Source organism: Eumetopias jubatus, unplaced genomic scaffold, assembly GCF_037043125.1.
Source record: "Eumetopias jubatus isolate StellerSeaLion01/CBP00866 unplaced genomic scaffold, mEumJub1_p1.0 scaffold_3, whole genome shotgun sequence".
Lineage (NCBI taxonomy): Eukaryota > Metazoa > Chordata > Mammalia > Carnivora > Otariidae > Eumetopias > Eumetopias jubatus.
In genome coordinates, this window is record NW_028274809.1 from 9,288,287 (window position 1) to 9,313,940 (window position 25,654).

Consider the following 25,654-nt stretch of genomic DNA (forward strand, 5'->3'; position numbering starts at 1 on the left):
ATTAGACTGCCCTTTTAAGTCAAAGATAGAATCTGTCTAATAAATTAAAAAGGCATCAGGGACAAAATTATTTTGGGAAAAATGCATGAATGAAGTTTTTTGGTTATGGTCAGATTAGAGTCTGAGTCTGAACTTTAAGCTACTTTAGTAAGAATTTATCTGGAGTTCTTGGTAAATGAGGTATTTCACACAAATGAAGTTTCCAGATACTTGAAATTTAATTCTACTATTAAGAATCATATTTTTATATATTTATCATTTTGGATGGCAATCTTTTTAAAAATGCATTTCATGCATTCCTGCCATCCAAAACAGAGCCGAATAAAAATTATTTACTCTTTTCTTAAATATGTGGAAGTCATCACTCTGGTATCAATTATTATACTACATAAAATTGTGAAGGCCTGGGTTATAGGAGAGCTACAAGCCTCTATTCTGAGTAAACCTACATGTCTATACTTTTTACTTCCCGTTTCTTCTGTGCACCCTGTTTGCTATTATCAAAGTGCTTGTCCACCTGTTAATTTGTTATCTGCTCTGAAGTGAACAGGGAAATGTGTTTGTTAAAATCGTCTCAAAGTGAATTTATCACTAAACATTCTTTTGTACGATTTAGATTTACCACCATGTGCAAATGGTATTTTTATTAAAGAGGGGAGAAAGACATGTTTCTGTGAGTGAGTGTAAAGAGATTTGGAGTGGGGACTTACAGGCTGCCTTCCATCTAACGTGCATGAGGTTTTCAGAGCATAGTTTAGTTATTTGCCAACTGAAAGATTTGTCTACTCTTACATATATTTATTATTATTTTGCTTTCTTTTTGATTCTCAGCTATGCTTTTTAAATTTTTTTAAAAAAATTAACATATAATGTGTTATCTGTTTCAGGGGTACAGGTGTGTGATTCATCAGTCTTATACAATACACAGTGCTTACCATAGCACATACCCTCCCCAATGTCTACCACCCAGTCACAGCACAAAGTTGCCAAATAAGTAGTTTTAACTAGATGTGTTCCTTAACCATTAAACTAATTTAAAAATAGAAAAACAAAAATAATCCAACCACCAATTTTAACTACAGAAAAAAGTAAGTGAGGGGCACCTGGGTGGCTCAGTCAGTTAAATGTCTGCCTTCGGCTCAGGTCATGATCTTGAGGTCCTGGGATGGAGCCCCGCATTGGGCTCCTTGTTCAGTGGGAGCCTGCTTCTCACTCTCCCTCTGCCCCTCCCCCTTCTCGTGCTCGCTCCCTCTCTCTCTCAAATAAATAAATAAAATCTTAAAAAAAGAAAAGTGAATGTGGCAGAGAGGGTCAGTATTGGCAAAGTTTATAATAGTAATAATGGCTGGCATTTTTATAATATATTCCATGAATATTTAAATTTTTTTAAATCTATAAACACGAATCCATATATTTATTGAATATACTGGTACTACTTTCAATCTGACATTTGTTTTGCAGACTCCTATCTACCTGCATAAGTACAGGTGCTAAATTGTGATTCACAACAAAGCAGTATTTCAGAATATTTCCATATTCCTGAAGAGAATCCTGGCACATTAAAATCCATCTGATCGCTCTTGAGTATTATATGTTTTCATCCAAAATTTACAGCAAATATTTTTTCTAAAATACTGAATTCTGAGTTAAAAAAAAAAAGCAGCAAATACTGAATGGTATCTGAAGTGCTCAACAGAACTGAAATGAACCAAATATTTTCCAGTAACTTTCACATAAGCTAAGGAATATAAATTTGAAACAGAAAAAGGGCACAAATGTTATTGCTGACCTAGAATTAAATACTTTAAAAATGAGTGATCTATGATGATCTTTTAAAAAGGAAACTTTGAGAATGCTGAAGTTCTAATGCTAAGCTAGTCTTACAGTCTAGAAAAAACTTAGATAGCAGAGCTGTTAAATTTTTTACACCAATTTTCTGAAATAAGGCAGAAATATATTTTCATTACATACTGTATACTTTCTCCAATATATCTGTGAAAAAAAAAAAACTGCCAATGAACCAATCCCCCCAAAGCCATCTGTTTAAAAACGAGCAATGAAAGTTTCTGCTAAAACCTGTGCATACACGTTAGAATTCAGACCTTTCTGTGCTCTTCTATATAAGGTTGCAATCAGAGAGAATTAATTGTCTTCCACAGCAAACATGTAAAAGCTGAGTAAGAATCTTGTTCTGAAACTAGAACTCTGGAAATCCACTGTAAGGCTCACAGGGCACACTCTTCACAGAATGAAAGCTCTAGAATCTCTAGACCAGATCTTATTTTTTTTTTAAATGGGAAAAACAGCTCAGTGTTAATCCAAAACAAAACTATCTTAAGCTAAAATGACAGTTTATTTCAGTTCCTCAAATATCAAAGACAGCTCTTCAGAATACAACATGAATAGGGTCATGAACTGGTTCAACATACTTAACTGGTAGTTTTATGAATTATAATGAATGCTGCTACTTTCTAAAAATGAATGTATCAAAGAGGAAATAACCTCCTTGGCATGCTTACAGCTATACAACACATTTGTTTCACTGCTTTCAAGCGCCAGTGCCGGAGGCTCTGAGTAAGTCAATGGGAGGACTTCAGTCAGAGCAGCAAGCAGGTCTACTGAGCAGATCAGATGACATGCTTGGGAGATTAACAAGAAAAGGTAAGTATTTTACAAATAAATATAGAATTAAAGATGTTTTTCCTTTCTCAAAAAAACTGCTACCATATCTTTCATTTCTATTCAGTGGCTTAAAAACCAAAATGAAAATTTTACCATTACAGGAGAGGTATTTAATATAGGATTTATAAATTTTATTTATTTTTTTGAGAGGAAGAGAGAAAGAGCACAAGTGGGGAGAAGAGGGAGAAGCAGGCTGCCTGCTGAGCAGGCGGCCCTGACTCAGAGCTCAATCCCAGGACCCTGGCATCATGACCTGAACCGAAGGCAGACGCTTAACCGACTGAGCCACCCAGGTGCCCTGGGATTTACAGATTTTATGAATAAATGGTTTAACCTTCCTCTTAGCTTATCCTCCTTCCCGAGGAAACGGGAGATTAAGGAAAAAAAATGACTACTTAAAACAAAAAAAGAACTGTTTCAAATTTGGCATAAAGTGATAAATTTGGAAAATATTTGTGGCAGTAATAGGCTTCCTGTGGAAGATGACATTATTAAAAACAATTATTTGGATCCTACTAATTTTTTCCTTCTCTCAAACTAAAGGAGTTTTAAAATGTTGCATAAAAATGGCAATTATATCAGTATTAAGATAAACCTGATCAGATAAAACCCAATTACAAATAAGGATTCCTAGCTGGTAAATCATTTATTTGGACCTTAGGTGGGCTTGAAGAATTTCTAGGTGGGTAACCAGTGTGTACCAAAAAGTTCTATTCAGAACTACTTAGTGCTTTGATGTTTCTATTCTTCTGTACATATTCTAAGGTAAAGGTAAAAAGACATTCAAGGGTCAGGAAACATCTACCTTTTTTTTTTTAAATAACCACTGAAAAAATTAATGTATCTCCTGTTTCGTAACCTGAAGCATATAAAGAACATGATTGTGGAAATAGGCTGCATTGTCACAAATGCGTAAGAGACCTACTGAGATGGGAAGGGCTACAAAGTTTAAGAGTTTTTTCTTTTTGAAAATAACAAAATAATGCAATCTACATATTTTATATCTAGGAGACTCTCTGGAACTCATTGGCATTCAAATTCAAACACGAGTCTACTGCTACAGCAGAGAGAGAGAAGGAGAGAGAAACTAATGAACAGTTTTTCTTTCACAGCTATCAGTTTCTTTCACTAAGCCTTCCAAAACCCGAGCCTCTGCAGAAGACTAAACCCTTGGGCGTTACCTTCAGAAATGGACAGAAGCTTGTACACTCTCATTTTCGAGAACCCGAAAAATTTTTTTAAAGGAAGGAGTCAACTTTGGCTTTGAGTGTTTGGCCTGGGTACAATGCCTTTAAAAAGCAGATGACCAGCTTAGCTACTGACCATGCTGACCATTGTCCAGAACTGGATCACATTACACAAAAATAGCGAATGGCTTTCTCTTATAAAATATCAGAACAGAGCACAATTCCTGAGCACATTTTGCAGAACTCCTTTCATCACTTAATCTTTGCTAACTGGTCTGGATTACAGACAGAATCGATACCAGACGAAATGAAACAGATTGGTGAGCAACAGGGAAATAAACCACACTGGGCAGCTCTTCTGATACTCATGGTGATAATACCCACAATTGGTGGGAACATCCTGGTTATTCTGGCTGTTTCACTGGAGAAAAAGCTGCAGTATGCTACCAATTATTTTCTCATGTCTCTGGCAGTGGCTGATTTGCTGGTTGGATTGTTTGTGATGCCGACTGCCCTCTTGACAATAATGTTTGGTAAGTATTTCACTTTGTTCCTGGCATCAAACCACAGAACTATGATATACTATTAGAGAAATGGATATTCAGTCTTTAAAGATGGACTTGGACCATTTAAAGATACAGTGAGTAAACAGTCCCTCATTTCCATCATTTTCTACGGTTGATAAAGTCTTAAAGAGCAAAAAATAATTTCTTAGAAACAATTCTACTCCTTCCCCAGCCATCTAATAAAAGCCATCCAAGTTAGCAATATTCATAGATTCTGCATTTATCACCTAAAAATTATAGTGAAGAACAGACCTATACTTTAACTTTCCCATTCTAAACACTTTTTTTCCCTTGACAAAGCAACAGCTAGGATACTTCTGTGACAGTTATGTGCTGGGTTATTTATTAATGATAAAATCTTCGAATCACTCAATTCCAATTTGAATCACTAAACACCAATTTAAAATTGGAATTGTTCTAAAAATTCTTGTTATATTTCTTTATCGTTTGTGTACTTTAGCCTTAAACATAATTCTTACACATGTGTCATGTTAAGAAAATACTATATTTAGTTGCCAAAGGAAATGGTCTGGCTCACAGTGTCCTAAGAAATGATTCATCTGTTTAATTTTTATGATTTCTAACCATCCATGTCCTTGATACATGTAAGAAAAATCTGACTTAAAATAAAATTAAATATTAAAAATTTATTAAAAATAAACTATTAAAACAGGTGACCAAAACCTGATAATAATAATGTAGCTTGATATTAAAATATTAGTTTGTTATAATAAAAAAGATAATATCAAAATGAAATAGTTTTCATTTGTGTGTATCATCTCTAGTTACAGAATTTGGGTAAATACAAATAATTCTGCTGATAAGTTATTAGGGCTTCTAAGAATCAGCATTAAGAGGATACTTACCTTATTCAGTGCTTGGCATAAATTGATATTCCACTCATTAACTGCTTAAGAAAAATGATTATTTGCAGCAGATAGGGCTTCTTGATATTATGTTTATATGGTGAGGATAAAAATATTTTAGGTTATAGAAGTAAAGTTTAACTAGAATATGTATTAGAAAGGGGATAAAAACTCCAATTTAAACTATTATGTTTAGGTTTAAATGTTACATTTTTAAGTAATTATAGAAAGATAGCTAATATTAAGTATTTGATCCCCCAAATATCAGATGGTGACAGGCTGAAACTTTCCATTCTAAATTAATATCTAACCGAGGCTTTAAATTCTATGCAGGGCAAGCAGTAATAAAGTTCTACTGCTTTAATGGACTCTCTAATCAATAATATCTATCTATCCCCTTCTTTTAGAAATTGGTAACCTTTTGAATATTTTAGTACAACAAGTAACCCTGGAAAGTAATTAAGGAATCTTACTCTAAAGGAGAACCTAAAGGATCTTAATTCCAAATACAGTTTAAAAGAAATCAAGTAAATGAGGATTATGTAGAAACATTTATGTATATTTGGTAAAGACTACAGATACTTGATTCAAGGCTCTTATCTCCACACACAGTAGTAATTTAGTAGTAATTACAGTAGTAATTTAACTGTAAAATCACTATTTTTTTTTAAGATTTTATTTATTTGACAGAGAGACACAGCAAGAGAGGGAACACAAGCAGAGGGAGTGGGAGAGGGAGAAGCAGGCTTCCCGCTGAGCAGGGAGCCCGATGCGGGGTTCAATCCCAGGACCCTGGGATCATGACCTGAGCCGAAGGCAGACACTTAATGACTGAGCCACCCAGGCACCCCTAAAATTACTCTTTAAATTATGCTTTTGATAGACATACAGAAAATGTTACAATGTTCATCTTATACTACCATAAAATTTAACTGATACATTATTTTGAATAAATGAGACTGAATGAGTTACACAGAACTGAGTCCATATCAAACATCTACTTATATGCAAATTACTGTGGTAGATACTCAAATTATCAGCTAAATATTTACAGAATCTTTAAAAGCTAAGTTCCACAGTATTAAAGTGACCTGATAAAACACAAAAACAGATAAAAGAGATAATTCCATGTAGTTCACAGGAAACTAGTAATATCTGCAGCTGACAACCAAGCTTATATTTAAATTTTTGGGGCCCAAGATATTCTTGGCAATAAATGTTAGCAGAAAACCCAACATATTTTAACATAAAATATATGGAATGTCTTCCAATTTATGTCCTAAATAATTATGATGTATGTTTTAACTACATTTCATTCTTTCAGATGCTTGTTAATTTTTAATTATAAAATAAAATCTTTCATAGTCCCAAACACTTTTACTATTAGTAATTAAGCTCTACAGCAGGGTTAAATTTTTAAAAAATAAACTAACCTGGGAACTTAAAGACTATTTAATTTATTGCTTTAAATTCATTATTAAAAACGTCATTCTATTTCTGTGAGAAAGTGTATGAGAAAATGCATGCTCTGCCCTCTAAAAAGCTTCAAAAAGATGCATTCATAAATTGGAAACTGCACATATTGTAAATTGGGACCTGACTTCAAATACTAAGACTTTTTATAGCCCTTCACATGTTAACAAATACAAAGACTTTCTAAATTAATGCATTTATAAGAATTTCTGATAACTTTAAAGGCAGGAGATTTTGTGTATTTTTCTCTCTTTATAGGAATAATCTTCCAAACTTCGGAAGTCTGTACAAACAAAAGTGTCCCTGATTCTGTAAACATAAAAAATTAACTACCACTCAGTGGTATGAGTATCTCAGGGAAATTTAATCAAAGTAACAAAGGAAACTACATTAGTTAATGTTCTAATAAAATTAAGTTTTGAAAAAAGGAGAGCAGTGAAACTTTAAAACTGACTTATGCTGAGGAGTATGTTATTCAACCAATGATTTATATAATATCTGATTATATAATATTGTTTGCTTTTTTTTAACAGAATTTCTATTTTATCAAGATTATGATGATTGGCCTAACGTGGTCTCTCAAATGAACTGTGATGCCTATGTCAATTTTTCTGCCACTTCTTCCACTCTGGGGGCACTAGACTTAACCTTTGCTCTGTGGGTCTAGTTTTGACTGTTTTGTGTGTAAGTCTCAAAATCCATGATCGTAAGTTGTTAGCTTATAACATAAGGCTTGAAAATGCCTACTAAGAAGGCATTTAGAAATACTTGAGTAGGATGCAAAGGAAAATAGAACATCATATGCCAATATAAAAAAGAAAGGATGTTCACACTTAAAGAACTTCTCTGAACTTTTTCTCAATAAGTGATTAAAAATGTAAAGGAGAAAATACAGTGTTTCGTCATTCATTGGTCATTATTGTTTTATTTATAACTTAAGTTTTAATCCATGTCTCACAATTAAAGTTGAAACAGTATCTGTGGTACAGCCGGAAGAGGGTGTATAACATGAAATGGCTGAAAGAGAGGGGTCTGAAGCAAGACACCCCAGGCACTGAACCCTGGTTCTCCTGTGTTGGTTTAGGCAAGTCACTTACCGCATCAGTTCAATCACCTAGTCTGTAAAACGGATATGCTAAATCTTACATTGCAGGTATCTTGTGAAATGGTCAAGTAGGGCCCAGCACATTACAAGCACCAATAACTGGCAAGTATTAGCAGAGCATGAGAAGAATTTATATACTTAAATATGTGATTTAGTTTAGATGTGAGTCTGACCAGAGATGAAACAGATATATAGCAGTAAAAGAAAAAGAAAATCAGTTATTTATGCAGTGAAATGCTGCTCTACCCAATTCTTAAATGAGGGAGAAAAGCAATTAAAGGCATTTCTTTTTGGAAAGCGGAAATTTAAAAAACCAAGAAAAAAATTTTGTAATTATTAAATCACTTGAAACATTTAAAACACTATCATATTAGACATCTAATCCCAGAATATTTTATATGTTCAAATGTAGTGGGAAAATGACAACAAAAACAAAACAAAACAGAAGCTTCATAATAAAAATTGAAGCACTGATCTATGTCTTTCTTTTCTGAAAGATAAAGATAGAAACATAAGAATTTCTGAGAATAAAATATGGGTACTTTGAGAACCATGTCCTTTTTGGATATTATGCTATTTAGGATCTGTCCTATTCCAATATACTCATGAACTATTTACCTTGGTAAACTCTTCAGGCACAGTCCTCTAGGGATAGCTTTTAAAAACAGTCATTTAAAATCCTCAAAAGGCAAATATCTTATATCTCAGATCTATAGATTAATTTTAATTATTTTTCTGAATTAATCATATAACTCAGCTTTCCAAACTAAAAACTTTCCGAAAGCGTAAGCAGGTTGCAGATCAAATGAGTCCATCTCACCAAGAAATGGAGTTTCTGGTGAAAAAACTCAGGTTTTTATACCGGTTAAAAAGAAAGCAAAATAAATAAATAAATAGCCAAGCATGGCAATGCATATAGGTTATTTATGTTTGTTATTCATATATATATATATATATATATGCCTATAAATATATAGAGAGAGTAAAAGGCACACTTTCATGACAAATTTTAACACATTCTCATGCCTTTTAAAAAAAAGCTTTAAGTTCAACTGGATACATGCACTCTTGGTACAGCAGGCAAGAGGACAAACATTGATTTTACAGTGATGATATGACTTAACATTTCTAAGTAGGAGTGTTTTAATGGGTAGGCTAGTTGGCTAGTTTCTGTCAAACAGTAATAGTGATAAGAACTAACATTTATTGAGTGCTTTCTCTATGCCAGTCACTGTTCTAAACACTTGACATGTATTACTGCATTTAATCTTCAAAGCAATCCTATAAAATTGGTATCATCATCATTATCCCCATTTTACAAGAGAGGACAGAGGAATAAATAAATGGCAGAGACATGATTTGAACCCCAGAGAACAGACTCCAGAATTCACAGTCTTAACTTATTCTTTCACACTGCTTTCTCAAATGAAATGAGAAATTATGTCAACCAAAACCGTCATATTTGACAAACAGCCAACATTTACATCTTAAATAACTCTACGTAACAAGACAGTCACAGAGTTTTCTCTAGGGACAAGGCAGAACCCAATATTTTTTTAAAAGTTATATTTCATATTAAATGATACAGAATACTTGGGTCTTAAAAAATACTTGTACGAATCTTTGAGATGATCGCCAGATCTCTTCTGAGGAAGATATTAGACCTAGGCAGGCCCATGCCTATGAAGTTGTTGACCCTTGTCTGGAGACAAATAGAAACTGATGCAACTGAATGGCAATTCTACCACCCCTTATGTACGGTGGTATCTGAAGCATGCAAGTCTTCATTTTAAGCAACAAAATATTTCTGCTATTAATATTTTTAGATAAATAATGAACTATCTATAATCCACAACTCATAAGATTTGTTTTGCTCTTTTTTTTTTTAAAGATTTTTTATTTATTCATTTGTCAGAGAGAGAGAGAGAGCACAAGCAGAGGGAGAAGCAGGCTCCCTGCTGAGCAAGGAGCCCGATGCGGGACTCGATCCCAGGACCCCGGGATCATGACCTGAGCCGAAGGCAGACGCTTAACCGACTGAGCCACCCAGGTGTCCCTGTTTTGCTCTTATAATTACCAATCTGTAATTATTTCAGGCAACCACAGAAGTGCTATTATTCAAAACTTATTGAAATTAAATTCCTCTTTAAGATTAATTTGGGAGCAGGTGGGGGAAGAGGTAGCTTTTTCAAGAAATTTTGTGCACTTTTTGTGAGATAACAAATACTACACAATTTAAAATTTTTCCTTCTTCTGTCTTAGCTTTTATGAAAAAGACAAGTTTAGAGCCCCAGAATACCAGTAATTAATTTAGTTCAAGTACCTGATAACTTATTTCCCTTATATTGACTCATATACTTTTCTTTTTATATAAATCTATAACTGCTCCATTTGAAATAGTACAGTAAGTTCTTATGGAAATAAGCTGGACATAATACATTACAACAAATTAAATTATAAATCCTTAAAACGAACTAAAACTCCTAATAAAAATAACATATAATGTTTTGGAATAATCTACCCCACACCAGACCAACTTAACCTTTTTTAGTTATTCTAAATAGTAAGAAATTTTCTGACCTTGAGCCTATCATATTAATACTAACTGAAAAGACAATTTTAGAAATGAAAGTATCTGGACTAGGGAAAATCCCTTTATAACCTGAGAATGTCTAGAACTGTTTTTAATTTGTATAAATTCTTAGATTACCTGAATCTATTTAGGCAGACAAGACTTTTTTTTCTTTTTGCTTTATATAAAAGATTTCTATTAATTTAATGCAGTCATATTACTTTCATGTTCATTTCATAAAAAGCCTATGGACTAGTACCTTCATGAAAGTTTCAATTATAAAGGTTAATAATAAAGATCCATCTCTCTTAATCCTAAACCTCCTATCACAGTGTCCTTAAAGAAAATTCTCTACCATGCCTCAGTATTACTAATGTTAGCAATTAAGTACTGACTGAAATAATAAAACTCTAGCAATCTGCATTAATTTTAATATCCACTTTATGTACCAAAATTGGAGTTTATTTTAATTTTTTAAAGATTTTATTTATTCGAGAAAGAGAGAAGTAGTGAGAGAGAGCATAAGCGGGGGTGAGGGGTGGGGAGAGGGAGAAGCAGGCTCCCGCTGAGCAAGGAGCCCAACGCAGGGCTCAAACCCAGAATCCCAGGATCATGACCTGAGACAAAGGCAGACACTTAACCGACTAAGCCACCCACGCACCCCCCAAAATTGGAGTTTATAAAATAAATTCATTCTGTTGGAAAGTGAGCCTAACAAGACTTCATTGGAGCACTAAAGAGCTTTCTCTTTTAGCCCACAATTAGGAATATGTGAGTCAAATTGTCTATTTTCCAAAGACTTGTACTTTTTACATGCTATTGTGGCTTCCTGCTCATGGCTACTAGATTTATGACTAGAATTTTCCAGATCTTAATTTAAAAACATACAACCCATAATTAGAAAAGCTAAATAGGCAAGTTTAAAACTATGATCAATATCTCTTGTTGTAGTTCTAGATTTGAGTATTTTTCTACCTTCTACTCAGTCTTAAATGTAGAACGTCAAGACAGATCAGAATGTAGCATCATTTCAAGTAGTTTCCACTGCAAAACTCAATCACGTGATTATTTTCACTCTGCTTGAACTGTCAGTTTACTTAGCTGAGGTCCATTGCTGCCTTTCACTGTCCAAAGTCCTTTTCTATTTATTAACAGAGAATCTGAAAACTGACTAAGAGGGAGAAAAATCTAATTGATTAGGTTCTCTCTCAAGACAGATTTCTCTGCCATGCTTGGTTTGCTTATTTTGAGAGGTCTCCCATAAATTCCTTCCTATGAGGCATTCTGAGTGCCTATCGTACACCAGCAAACAAATGTAGGTACATCTTTTAAGACCCAAGACACAATGTTTCCCAGTCTTTTAAAACACTGCTCCTCAAACATTAATTTGTACACTTTTGAAAAAAACATATTCAAGTCTATCTCAAAACTCCTTCCCTAAATGACAGTCTTTTATTTATTTATTTTTTTGGTGTGGGATGCTAACCTCTCTCCATCCCCAGGCTTCTTGAATTTAAATGGTTCACAACTGAAGAGTTTCTTAGTGCTCCCAAATCCTAAAATGGTATCTTGGTCTTCCAAGACCAATTACCCCAATTATCTGTCAAAGTCAGATAATCATGCAAAAACTAGGAAAAGTAGTTTATATTTTGTCAGCGGACATACAACAACTAAACTGTAAAAAGGATTCAGACAATCTCATATATATGACATTTGTTCTACATAGAAGTAATTTGCTTTTTTATAGCAAGGTCTAAAATGTGTGTGTGTGTGTGTGTGTGTGTGTGTGTGTGTGTGTGTGTGTTAGAAAAGTGGGTTCTGGGCACTTGGGTGGCTTGGTTGGTTAAGTGACGGTCTTCGGCTCAGGTCATGATCCTGGAGTCCCGGGATTGAGTCCTGTTTGGCTCCCTGCTCAGCGGAGAGTCTGTTTCTTGCTCTGACCTCTCCCCTCTCATGCTCTCTCTCTTCTCATTCTTTCTCTCAAATAAATAAATAAAATAAAATAAAAAAAAGTGGATTCTAACTGAAATATTCTAGGGCAGACCCTAAAATATATTTTAGGTGCTTTGGAACTACAAATATATATATACTGGGTCTATGTATAATATATAATGTACCAAACCATATGTGTATAGATCCTTGTCTAAGTAAATTTATTGGAAAGCTATGTAGGATATTCAGTATCATATCCAAAACCTGAAATCTTTCAAAGTCAGTATTTCTCCAGTGCTTAAGAGTTTATGAGGTATAGCGTAAATGCTTTTTTTTAAAAAAGATTTTATTTATTTATTTGAGAGAGAGAGAATGAGAGATAGAGAGCACGAGAGGGAAGAGGGTCAGAGGGAGAAGCAGACTCCCTGCTCAGCAGGGAGCCCGATGTGGGACTCGATCCCGGGCCTCCAGGATCATGACCTGAGCTGAAGGCAGTCGCTTAACCAACTGAGTCACCCAGGCGCCCACGTAAATGCTTTTTATAAGAGTTTGTTACATAAATTAAGTACTATGTTTAATCTTGACAGTTTCTTTTTAAAACATTAAATCCCAGTGCCTGGAGTGAATGATGGAACATGGAAGGATAACAATCCATTTTTCTTCAGAATAATCTGAAACCATTCCTTCTGCAAACTTTATTCAAGAACTACTTCTGTCAAAAAGAAAACACAACTCATTTCACTTAATTATTTCACCAAATGAGAGTTTGCTATAAACAAAGATCATGCTGCTAGTTATTGCTAGAAATGAACCAAAGCCTAGGCTTCACTGAGACTCCCATTCTAATACTCTTTTACCACATTATATTGCTTCCTCTATATGGTAAAATATATTCTCTGTATACAAAAGCAGCTTAAAAATTAATTTTATTTGACTAGCAAGGTTAAGTTCTACTTGCAACACTGTGGAAATTTTTAAAAGATCACAAAAGAAACAGACAAAAGAGCAACTGCAGTCAAATGAATGCTAAAAATGCTAAGCTGCTGATTTTCAAAAAGGGTGTTGTGATTATTATACAAAATAATGTATTTAAAAGGTACCATTTACAGAAATATATTTAATGTTATTGACTCCATTATCTTAAGTTAGACATCTTGTGGAGGTTAACTCATAAAATTTCAGATGAATAGCAAAAAGTTAAAAAATATGTATCACTTTAAAAAGAAATTGCAAATTGGGGCGACTGGGTGGCTCAGTTGTTAGGTGCGTGCCTTCGGCTCAGGTCATGATCCCAGGGTCGTGGGATCGAGCCCCTCATCGGGCTCCCTGCTCAGCGGGAAGCCTGCTTCTCCCTCTCCCACTCCCCTTGCTTGTGTTCCCTCTCTCACTGTCTCACTCTCTGTCAAATAAAATCTTTAGAAAAAAAAAAAAGGAACTGCAAATGGAATATTGCCATTTTGTAAGAGAATATGTTTTTGTTTGCTTTTTCAGAGACTATGTGGCCCCTCCCACTTGTTCTATGTCCTGCCTGGTTATTTCTTGACGTTCTTTTTTCTACTGCATCCATCATGCATCTCTGTGCCATTTCCGTGGATCGCTATATAGCCATCAAAAAGCCAATCCAGGCCAATCAATATAACTCACGAGCCGCAGCATTTATCAAGATTACAGTGGTATGGTTAATTTCAATAGGTATGTGGGGAATGTCAGGGTTTGGGGTGGTATAAATAAGTAGCTTTTGGTTTTTTTGGGTAAGAAATATACCAGGCCTGGTAGGCTGTGAAACTTAGCAAGAGAGCCCAAGGCAGACTACTGATACACTACTGATATACCAACACAAGCTCTTTGTCATGTCATCATATAAAACCACACTATCAACAACACGTGTGAAAAAGCAAAAAGTTCATGTTCTCAGAAAGAACTATCTTCATGATGTTTACTGAGATATCTTCCTGCTTTGATTTTGATGTACAGGAAGACTAAGTCTGAAAACAGTTTTTGTTTTTGTCAACAGATCATTAAGGTCTAGGCAGCATGCAGAATCTCAAAATTAATATTAAAGTAACAAAAAAAATAAAATGCATCTTCAGTCATACTCAAGAAGATAAACAGGAAAAGAGAAAAAAGAAAAAAAACCCAAATATTCTGTATGCAGGTATTAAAGACCATAAATTCATCTTGGAAGACAGTATGTGTACAGAATAAAGGCAATAAGTGTCTACGTAAATGTTTTGGATATATGTTTATTCAGAGGTTTTAAGAGAGACGCTAGTGATATTCAGAAATGATTTACAGGAAAGGAATATTTCTTCTAAACTGCCTTATGCCCTTGTGCCCATCTTTAATACTCAAAAATAGCTTCCATAATAGAGTATCCTAACATGAAGTACAGCATAAATTTTTCAGACCTCTTATAAGTTAATATCAGAAAAACAGATTCACAACAATTACTATGATCATCAGTAGTCTGACTAGCAGATTCACTTCCTCCTAGCAAAAAGAAAAAATCAAAGAAGAAAAAAAATCAGGAGAGATCTGGAATGCTAAAAGGAAAACAAGAAAAAGACATGGTCTCTCTCCAATCAGAATAAGAAAAACTGGGCAAAAAAGCAAGAAAGCAAGATAATGAAAGTGACCTTTATGTTCCTGAAATAATACCAGGGCCAGACCTCTTCTGAAAAGTTTGGAGGTAAAAGTAAGGAGTGTTACTACTGTGGCTTGTGAAGAAATTAGGATCAAGGAAAAGTCTATTCAGAATGGACAGGTTTGAAAGCAGTGAGATAGGCTAGTTTTGGGGACAGATGCTGATTGACAGAGCAGAAAAGGTCCCCCAAAAGAAGCTAGAGAAAGTGCATGGGAGATAATGGGTAACAGTCACCAAAATTTAAAGTGGAAAGGAGGGAAACTATAGTAGCTCATGCCAGAAGTCCCACATCTTTTTAGTAAACTCACTGCAGTAAGGGAGAGGATGGGGGGGGACAGTGTGAGGTATCTGTGTGTTGGGGTAAGGTGGAGGAAATGGGGCAAAGGCAGGGAGAAAATAGGAGAAATGATCCTTAAGAAGAATTAAAACATCTGAAACCATGAAATATGATCAAGCCAATAAACAGTCTACTGTTAGAAGTGATACCCCAATTAAGACTGGTTCACATGAATCCATAAACAGATCAAATCTCTGTTGAGTACCTATGATATACTAGATATCAAGAATACAAAGATTAATAAAAAAGAGCTTTTATATTCAAGGAAGGCAGATAATAAAGAAATTAGACTAATACAAAGTGTTAAGTATGCAGGTGGAAAAGAATAAAAAGAAGACTCCAGATTTGTAGCTTTGGAAGGGATCTTATAAATTCACTTTTTCCTTTTATAGATGAAAAAAGAAACCTAGAGAAAATAAACCTAGGTTTATTTTTTTTTAATTTTTTAAAACATTTTATTTATTCGACAGAGAGAGAATGAGAGAGAGAGAGAGAGCACATGAGAGTGGGGAGGGTCACAGGGCGAAGCAGACTCCCTGCTGAGCAGGGAGCCCGATGTGGGACTTGATCCAGGGACTCCAGGATCATGACCTGAGCTAAAGGCAGTCGCTTAACCAATTGAGCCACCCAGACACCCTAAAATTTTTTTAAATATTTTATTTATTTATTTGAGAGAGAGAGAGAGAGAGAGAGAGAGAGAGAATGAGTGCATGAGCAGGAGGGGAAGAGCAGAGGGAGAGGGAGAGGAGGCTCCCCACTGAGCAGGGAGCCTGATGTGGGGCTCAATCCCAGGACCCTGGGATCATGACCTGAGCCGAAGGTAGAAGCTCAACCAACTGAGCCCCCCAGGCACCCCGAAACCTAGAGGTTTTAAATAGTTGGCTTAAAGACTGTTAACAGCTTTTCAGCACCAAGGCCAAGATCAATGCTGTGTTCATTTCATCACACTTTGTTTTGTCAGACCAGTGACAATTCAGTAACTTTGCAGAAGAAAAAGCAGATGATAGGGTTAGTTCAGTTTTTAAATTCTGCAAAATGCTGAAAAGAGCTCACTTTCTTCTGGACTTAGTTATCCTAGGTAAGACCTGGCAAATAGTAAGGTATGAAAAAATAAGGGGATAAGGGTATAAAAAGCACTAGTGAAAACTTATGTTATTGACCACCAAGCTGGTTGAGAAGGTAATGTGAGCCTTGAAAGAGGTTAATGGAATGTGAAAATACAGGACGAATGGACTAGAGGTCAAGATAACTGTAAAAAGAAGTCCCACAGTAATGAAGAGTAGCAGGACAAGAAAGGGAAATATCACACAAAGTTCATGGTTTTAGATACGGGACAGCTTTAAGAGGGTTTATGGATGCCTTCAGGAGTGCAAGTAAGAATAATGAGGGTTGATACACTTGAAACTAATATAACGCTGTATGTTAACTACACTGGAATTGAAATAAAATTTTAAAAATAATAAAAGAAATTAGAGTGGAGTTCAACAGATACAAAATGAAGGTGTCAGAAGGGTCATCAGTGAGATCAAATCATGGAGGGTAAGAGCAATGGAGCAGTGGAAAGGAAGGCTTTAGCAAGGTGCTCAATCTACTGAGGAAGATGGACAGATGTCCCAGAGGTTGGTAGATGACCGCATGGAGAACAGAGTGCTGTAAGCAGATTATAAATAGACTTCAAAAGGGAAGGGTTTTGGGGAGAAAGAACAGTGGAACAATCACTTAGAAATAACAGGGTACAGCAGGGGTCGGCCAACTCTTCCTGTAAAGGGCAAGATAGTAAATATTTTGGGCTTGCAGGCTCTAATGGTTTCTGTCACAACTACTCAACTCTGCAGCAGGAAAGTAAAAGCAGTCACAGACAATTTGTTAACAAATGGGGATGGCTGTGTTCCAATAAAATCTTATTTACAAAAACAGAATGCAGGCCAGATTCGGCCCTCAAGCTGTGGTGTGCTGACCCCTAGTGTAGAATAGTTAAGTACACAGAATCCACTTTCTGGTGGTGTAGTTGAGGAAAAGTAGAAAAAGCAGTAGCCTCCCTGTTAGAAAGGATTTGAGGAAAATATTTTTGTCAAGGGCTCTTCAGTTTCCATAAAAAGGCTGTGTACATGGTGTACATGATGAAGTACTTTCAGATTCATAAAAAACACAAGGATTCTAGAGGTTTCTAAAGATCAGTTAATTCAAACTTCTTTTTACGAATCTGCCGTTTCAAAGGGAAAGGATTCAGGATAACACTTGTGTACTTGTCTTTCTAATAAGCTCCTTCACGAGGCAAGATCATATTTAAATACCCACTTCATGGTATTTAAAATATTAGAAAATTAGCATGAGATACATTTCTTTCACATCTGCTAGAACAACTCTCAACTTGAAAATAAATTTTATGAATCATATGATCTCAAATATTTAAGTAGCATTTTTTAAAAAACAACTCCCCTTAGCTTTCCCTAAGTTGTCAGAGGAAAAGATTAAGACATTCATAAATTTCAAAAAATGAAAATGTTTGTTAAATGAAACTGTGTAGCCTCAAAGATAATAGGTATCTATCTAGAATTAAGACACTGCATGAAAGTACTCTGAAGTCGCTTTAAATCAACTACACTGCATATAAAGTTAAAGCAAATTCTCTTCTGAACTCCTTTTCCTTAACCTGGGATAGATCAACAAACAGAGATGATGAGAAATGGAGAATAAATGAAGACGTTCTCTCCTATTTCGTGGATACACTACAGCTTTAGGGAAGCTTAAATTATAAACTTGAAATCACTAATCTATCTGTTAAAAACATCAGGTTTGCTCACTTGGGTTCTATTTGTTAAATCTACCTTTAATTACACGCATTGACAGATTCTGCACTGTGTGTACTAGGAATGACAATACACTAACCACTAACCACATAAAGTCACTTAAGATAAACTCTAAAAGGTCCTAACCTAAGAGTCCAAGGTCATAAAATTAACTCAATTTATCTTGTTTGCTTAGGCATTGCCATTCCAGTACCTATTAGAGGGATAGAAACTGATGTGGGGAACCCAAGCAACATCACCTGTGTGCTGACAAAGGATCGTTTCGGCAACTTCATGCTCTTTGGCTCGCTGGCTGCCTTCTTCACACCTCTGGCAATCATGATTGTCACCTACTTTCTCACTATCCATGCTTTACAGAAGAAAGCTTACTTGGTCAAAACCAAGCCACCTCAACGCCTAACGTGGCTGGCTGTGTCTACAGTTTTCCAAAGGGATGGAACACCTTGCTCATCACCTGAAAAGGTGGCAATGCTGCATGGTTCCCACAAGGACAAAACTCTGCCCAACTCAAGTGATGACATACTTAGGCGAATAATGTCCACAGTTGGAAAAAAGTCCACGCAGACCATTTCCAATGAACAGAGAGCCTCCAAGGTTCTAGGGATTGTTTTTTTTCTCTTTTTGCTTATGTGGTGCCCCTTTTTTATTACAAATATAACTTTAGTTTTATGTGATTCCTGCAACCAGACTACTCTCAAAATGCTCCTAGAAGTATTTGTGTGGATAGGCTATGTTTCCTCAGGGGTGAATCCTTTGGTCTACACCCTCTTCAATAAGACATTTCGGAACGCATTTGGCCGATACATCACCTGCAATTACCGGGCCACGAGATCAGTAAAAACTATCAGAAAATGCTCCAGCAATATCTACTTCCGAAATCCAATGGCAGAGAACTCTAAGTTTTTCATGAAACATGGAATGCGAAATGGGATTAATCCTGCCATGTACCAGAGCCCAATGAGGCTCCACAGTTCAAACATTCAGGCTTCCTCAATCATTCTACTAGATACACTTCTCCTCACAGAGAATGAAGGTGACAAAACTGAAGAGCAAGGCAGTTATGTATAGAAGGAATGTCAGTTTTCATCTAAATAATATAATGATGAGTGAGGTAATTAAGCAGATATAAATGTACCAAGAATTATGTAAAGGAGAACTTTATGTCATGTATCAAATCATCTCTTTAAAATAAGAGTTATCTATTAAGATTATATAACTTTCTTTATTTGGACAAAACTACTCCATGTAAAAAATCATTTTGTATGGCTGCAAACAAAAATAATCCAGCAGTCTGGCTAAATGTTAAGGTATTCAAATGAAATAAAATTAAGTAAATCAGTAAGTTTCAGTCTTAAACAGTCATTGTAAGAATTTGTTTAGTTCCTAACTGTATGCAAAGCTGTGCTTCGAATGAAATAAAACAAGACAAAAAAGCATTAACCTCTTCAAAGCCTTAAAAACATAAGGCATAACACAGAAAACAGTGAAAGACTAAAAATAAGTGCATAAAATGATCGCATCTGGAGGTAAGCTAAGACTGTCATTACGGTCTGGCTCAGTTAAATGTAGTCAAGATTTTGCTTTGATCAAGAAACTTGTCTTGATGGAAGGGGTAGGGAGGATAGTAGTTGGATATCACACAAAGTAACAGGATCTCGGAACCAGAGCTGTTTGTCAAATGGCTGATACCAGGTATTTACTCACCAGACGTGGGTCTAACTTAGAAAAGAAGAGGAAGCAAATGAAATCACTTCTGGGTACCTGAAATTAATTTTGTTCCTTAAAGAACAAGTGCAAACTGGAGCCACAGGATCTCGATCCAGGAACCTAAACTTTAATGACCCCATAATGACCCAAAAACTTGACTGAACTTCTGGCACAACATTTCTTATTCATTCTTTCCTTATTTCACTTTGTACTGCTAGATCTGGGAATAAATCCAAACTGTGTCCACCAGCTAACTGACTACATTTATGAAAGATACTTAATTTCTCTGGGCCTCAGTTTTCTCATCTACATAGGGTTCTTATGAGGATGAGTACATGTGGCCAGTCTGTACTGGTAGCCAATTCTATTTACATCTGATATTTTATTGTTATGCTACTGCCATAAATAGTGAACAAATTTAGGCTGAGTGGGTCTGCAGTGAAGACAGCCCATATCTTAGCTTTTCCTTTTCAGGCTGACCCATTCTTCTGTTTTAACCTATTGCTCTAGTGCTGTCCCTCTCCAGGTGATTAAGTTTAAAGAAAATTATTTCAAGAAATGTGTTGGCTATGGAGCTCAGCATAAGTTAACCAGATATGTATTCTCCAAATGGCAGAAGCCTTTCCTAGAACATAGTTAGAACACAGACCTTATGGATTCTATGTCACCCGCCAGAAAGAGTATATCTAACAAATTTAATCCCTAAATCTCAAAGCTTTAGGCACTTTCCCCCACCAGTCTAAGATTTTTCAGGAGCATGACGGGTGGCCCAGTTCATATAAGCAAAATAATTTACATTCCTGAAAAAAAAATTTATCCATTTTGGTTCTAGTCTCTAATATGATGATGGGTTTGACATATATTAAGACTTATATTCTTGCCAAGTCACATAAGATTAAGTTTTCTGATGTCACTTTAATAGTATTCCAAACCGCATCTTATATATCTGAAGGCATATATAATTGTTTCAGAAGTCTAAATACTAGAGATGGCACGCACACTATCAAACTCTACCCCGAGATAAACTAGAGTAAATAGACTACCTTCTCACATGCTCTATACTGCCTCCAAATTGATATATGTGCTTAAACATACACATACCTACAAAATTAACTATATGACCCTTAAACTAGTCAGTGTCAATTCCTGGGGACAAAAATTCTTTGCTTATAGTCAGCTGAGAGATCTTTCTCTAGTTAATGAGAAATATTCTAATACTTCTAGAAAATGAAATACAATTCCAATATAAACTATTTTTGAAAAAGTACAACACAGTACAAACTTTTACCACTTTGATATACAACTGATTCTTCTATTTCAGAATACTTTAAAGAAATCTATAATTTTAAAGCAAATCTCAGAAGTTAACCACACCAATGGCAACAAAAAGACTACAGTTTTAACTTCAAAGAGAAAGAGTAGACTGTATCTCTTTAGAAAAATAATTAAAAAAAACTTTCATTCGCTTTCATATTTATTGTTAATTAATGAAGGGGGAAAACAAAGGTATAGAAAAACAGTGAAAAAGACAAAATTAAAGTAAGGAAGTTATAGCATCAAGAACATAAACACAAAGACACTGAGGCAGAATACAGAGAGTATGTACTGAATTGATACAAAATTGTGAGTGGAGATACTGTAAACATCTTTACATGCATTTGGTGGTAACTAATGGCTGGGGTTCCTTCAAATTTTAAGGATCTATGATGGTGCAACATTTTTATATTCAAGGAATCCATTTTTTTATGGTCTTAAAAAATGTCTGCACCAGGAATCTCCCTCACATCTAGCAAGATCCATCCATATCTGAAAGCATATTAACGTTTACACTGAGAAATATCCAGTTTTATATTTTAACACCTTAAGTTATAGCAAAGATGACCAGGATTGTCTAATTTTAAGAAAGGTCTATATCAGGGGCACCTGGGTGGCTCAGTTGGTTAAGAGTCTGACTCTTGACTTTGGCTCAGGTCGTGATCTCAGGATCATGAGATCAAGCCCCACATTGGGCTCTGCACTCATCTGCTTGAGATTCTATCTCCTTTTCCCTCTGCCCCTCATCCTGCTTGTGCTCCCATGCTCTCTTTCTAAAATAAATAAATAAATAAAATCTTAAAAAAAAAGTCTGTATCAGATCATTATAGCAACTTAATCTCAACAAGTATGTAAAGACCAATTTCTTCACTTTCCTTTCCAATGTCAAGTTAAAATAGTTCAAATTATGTTCCGTTCCAACTGAGTTTCAGTCAATGGCAAGCATAGTACTGTACAAAGAGTTATAATAGTTATAACTATAGTTATAATAAAATCTGCTTGGACAGATTAACAATGGTCCTAATAATCACCTATGTATTACACAAAAAATGTACTAGAATCATACACATTGAGAATTTTTAGTTTCCCACAAGACAATTTCATCTATGTTGAAGTACAAATACATGTTTACCCACATGTTTTCAATATTCATGTCCAGCAAGTACACTTAAAAAGATTAAAAAAATTAAGAAGAAATAAATTCTTAAAATATGGCCCAAGAAGGTCAAATGTCTGCAGTTATTTTAAAAGTAGTATGTAACATCTAAAAGGGAAGAAATGATAAAATGGAGCACATTCTAAGAAAGCAAATGATGGTGCATCAGAAAACATTTACTATTCTTAAGAGACAGAACAGAAACTTTCTAAATATTAAAGGTAATGAGGAAATTTGAGAATAAAAATGTTCTGAGAGTCACTTAGGAAAACAGTGCTCTGATGGAAAGGCATGTTGTAGAAAGCATTGGTCTATAATGAGATCTGTTTTGAATTTCTTTCTACCATTTAGTTCTATGACAATGAGAAATTTTATTAACTATTTTGGAATTCAATTTCCTTTTTAAAAAAAAATATTTCTAAGTTTCTTTCACCTTTAAAAATTCTCACTCTAGGGAAATGGCACTAATCTAAAATTTTGAGAATCTGGTTTCAATTGCAATTCCTTACACAAGTTGATTACATTTAATTTTCTTCATCTCTAAAGTAACTTTCACACAAAATCACCTCTAAAGTCTTTTCCAGTTTCTCTACTTATAAAGAGTCATATTATAAAAACAAAACTCAGAATGGTCCCTTAGAAAATAACAAGCACATAGAACCACTCATTAGCTGGATCTGACTATCCTAGGCAGTAAAAACAAAACAAAACAAAACAAAAACTTAGCAAAGCCTAAAAGCAGCTCATGGGAGACATCTGCTGCTGAAACTGGGAATTTAGCACGTGTGAGCTACAGGAAATGCAGAGGCAGAAATGAATGTTAATTGGAGAGCAAAGCGCTGTCAGGTTAAAAAGGGAAGAAAAACAGTTTTCCCGAAGCTCAACTTCCTATGTGCAGAATATACACAACAGGCTGCTGATTTATAAGATACGAAATATAAAATCAAGAAGAATTAATAAATGACAACAAGGAAACAAAACAAAGGAAGAGACCATCATGAGTAGGATTGTTTACACAAACCAACCGTTACTAAAGAGACCCCTAGAAAAATATACTTTCCAAATCAAAATTATCTAGCCCTCTGATAAGAATTAAAACAAAACAAAAAACCCTCTCTGGATGGCAATAATACACCCACCCAACACCCTCCCCCTCCCATCTAAACTCTAGAGCAAAACCAGTGAAAGGTTAGGGTCACAGCTTGGCTAAAATAATACACCAAAAATGGACAGGGAGAACATAGAACTATCCAACGTCTATTTTTACTTCCATTTTTCCCCAACTCAGGAGAATGATTTTTGGACCAGAAAGATAAAAAGTAATGTTGTAAAGATTGATCAAAATGTAAAACAGGTGAGGGGCACCCAGGTGGCACAGTTGGTTAAGCTGCCGACTCTTGGTTTTGGCTCATGTGATCTCAGGATCATGAGATCAAGCCCTGCATTGGGCTCCCCACTCTGCAGGGAGTCTGCTTCAGATTCTCTCTCACTCTGCCCCTCCCACTTGTGCTTTCTCTCTCAAATAAATAAATAAAATTACAAAAAAAAATGTAAAACAGGTACAAAGACTGGCTGTCTTAAATGAGTTCAACCCTGTAAGCTAAATGAATCACCTCCCTGAAAGAGAACTTGTGCTTGTAATTATGGAACCACTGCTGACAAATTTGAGAGAAAAAAAAAAATAGAAAATGGCAAAGGTACAAAAAGACTATAAGTGGCTAAATATTCTATGTTCAAAAAGAGAAAGAGGACTCAAGAAACTAAGTGTGGAGTCAATTGCAGATCTTTTTAAAAAAATGTAGAATAGCTTAATGCACATAGGTTTTGTCATACCTTAGAAAAAGAATCCATGAATATCTGACACTTCTATGGATTACTAAACACAATAATAATCACATACCCTATTCTGGAGGTATTAGACGAGTAGATCTGCGTAAATACTGTCTTCAGATTTAGTGAAGGCTCTCTAGTGTCTTTGTGAACAAGCTGAACAAATGAGGGTTAGAGGACAACACAATGAAGGAGGTTAGCGTGTGGTTGAACAACCTTATTCAACAAAACTGACTGGTGTAAGGAGCAACCTGATTACTATGTCATATGGGTCTGTACTTTGCTGTTTTATTCAACATTTTTATCCACAGAGGAGTAAAATATTTTACAGCCTATCTGGATAACGTCTCGATAAATGGAATACCTTCCTATCTAAGATGTTATGAAGAAGTTCCTGTAACCAGTTCACAATGGATATTCAATATTTGTTGAATTATATTGTGACCTTTACAACAAAGGTTCACTCCCAGGAACCTGGGAGAAAATCTACCCCAGAGATTAAAAGGACATGAGTGAGACTCATCTAACTGACTCATCTAACATGTACCTTGGGAACTTATTTTTTTGTATAATTCCATCACAAATGAGCTACAATAATCAGTGTCCAAATAGAGCTAAAAGAAGTACTTTTAATTTGCCTTTGCTGGATTTTTATAGTATCTTAGCCAAAAGAAACAGTGGTACTTGAGATTGGAGATAAACAGTAAGAACTCCAAGAAGTACTACTGCATCTGCTACCACTGTTAGAATGATCACTACTATCATATGCTTAAATAACATTTAGTAGTGCCAGACGCTGTTCTAAGGGCTTTAGATCTTCTTAATTCAGTTACTCATCCAAAAACACACTTTTTTTTTTACCCCAAGATTTATTTGTTTATTTGAGAGAGAGAGAAATAGCACAAGCAGGGGAAAGGACAGAAGGACAGGGAGAAGCAGACTCCCGGCTGAGCAGGGAGTCCTACTCAGGACTCAATCCCAGGACCCTAGGATCATGACCGGAGCTGAAATCAAGAGTCTGCCATTTAACTAACTGAACGACCCAGGCACCCCCAAAACACACTTCTTAAAATAGGTACTATTGTTACACCCATTTTACAGTTGAGAAATTGGAGGCTCAAAAAGGCTAACAAGCCCAAAGTCACTCCGCTTGAAGTGGCAGAGCCAGGATTCGATGCCAGCAGATGCGTTTCAGAGTGTCTCCTCTTAATCACAACTATCCTATGCCAAGCGCATCTCCAAATCTCAAGTCCAAAATAATTTTCTTAAATCTGCAGATTTTTCACCCTTCTGCATTGAAACAAAGGCTATTCTCTTTTATTCTCATTCAAGAGCTTCAAGAACTCTACAACCCTATGTAAGAAACAGCACCCCATTTGAATTACCAATGTGTATGGAAAGAGCAGTACTAAACATGTTATTTGGATTTAAAAATTTAAGCAAATACACAGAATGTTATGAAAAAAACAATAA

General features: G+C 35.3%; 2 protein-coding genes across 3 annotated transcripts in view; one reads left to right on the forward strand and one right to left on the reverse strand.

Annotated features, from left to right (window-relative positions):
- PSMD1 (proteasome 26S subunit, non-ATPase 1) overlaps positions 1-25,654 on the reverse strand; it is an 88,924-nt gene that overhangs the window by 35,488 nt on the left and 27,782 nt on the right. The window lies entirely within an intron of this gene.
- Positions 4,039-19,242, forward strand: HTR2B (5-hydroxytryptamine receptor 2B). The gene is made up of 3 exons (XM_028105244.2): positions 4,039-4,402; positions 13,875-14,075; positions 18,350-19,242. Exons 1-3 carry the CDS (start codon positions 4,054-4,056, stop codon positions 19,240-19,242), a joined length of 1,443 nt encoding a protein of 480 aa, XP_027961045.1. The 5' UTR covers positions 4,039-4,053.

What these genes read in the sequence shown, in the direction of transcription:
- HTR2B (XM_028105244.2), top strand. Translation starts at nt 4,054, where the DNA reads ATGGCTTTCTCTTATAAAATATCAGAACAGAGCACAATTCCTGAGCAC. An exon ending in CCTCTTGACAATAATGTTTG is followed by an intron (nt 4,403 to 13,874) that starts GTAAGTATTTCA and finishes TTGCTTTTTCAG; the next exon opens with AGACTATGTGGCCCCTCCCA. An exon ending in GGTATGGTTAATTTCAATAG is followed by an intron (nt 14,076 to 18,349) that starts GTATGTGGGGAA and finishes TTGTTTGCTTAG; the next exon opens with GCATTGCCATTCCAGTACCT.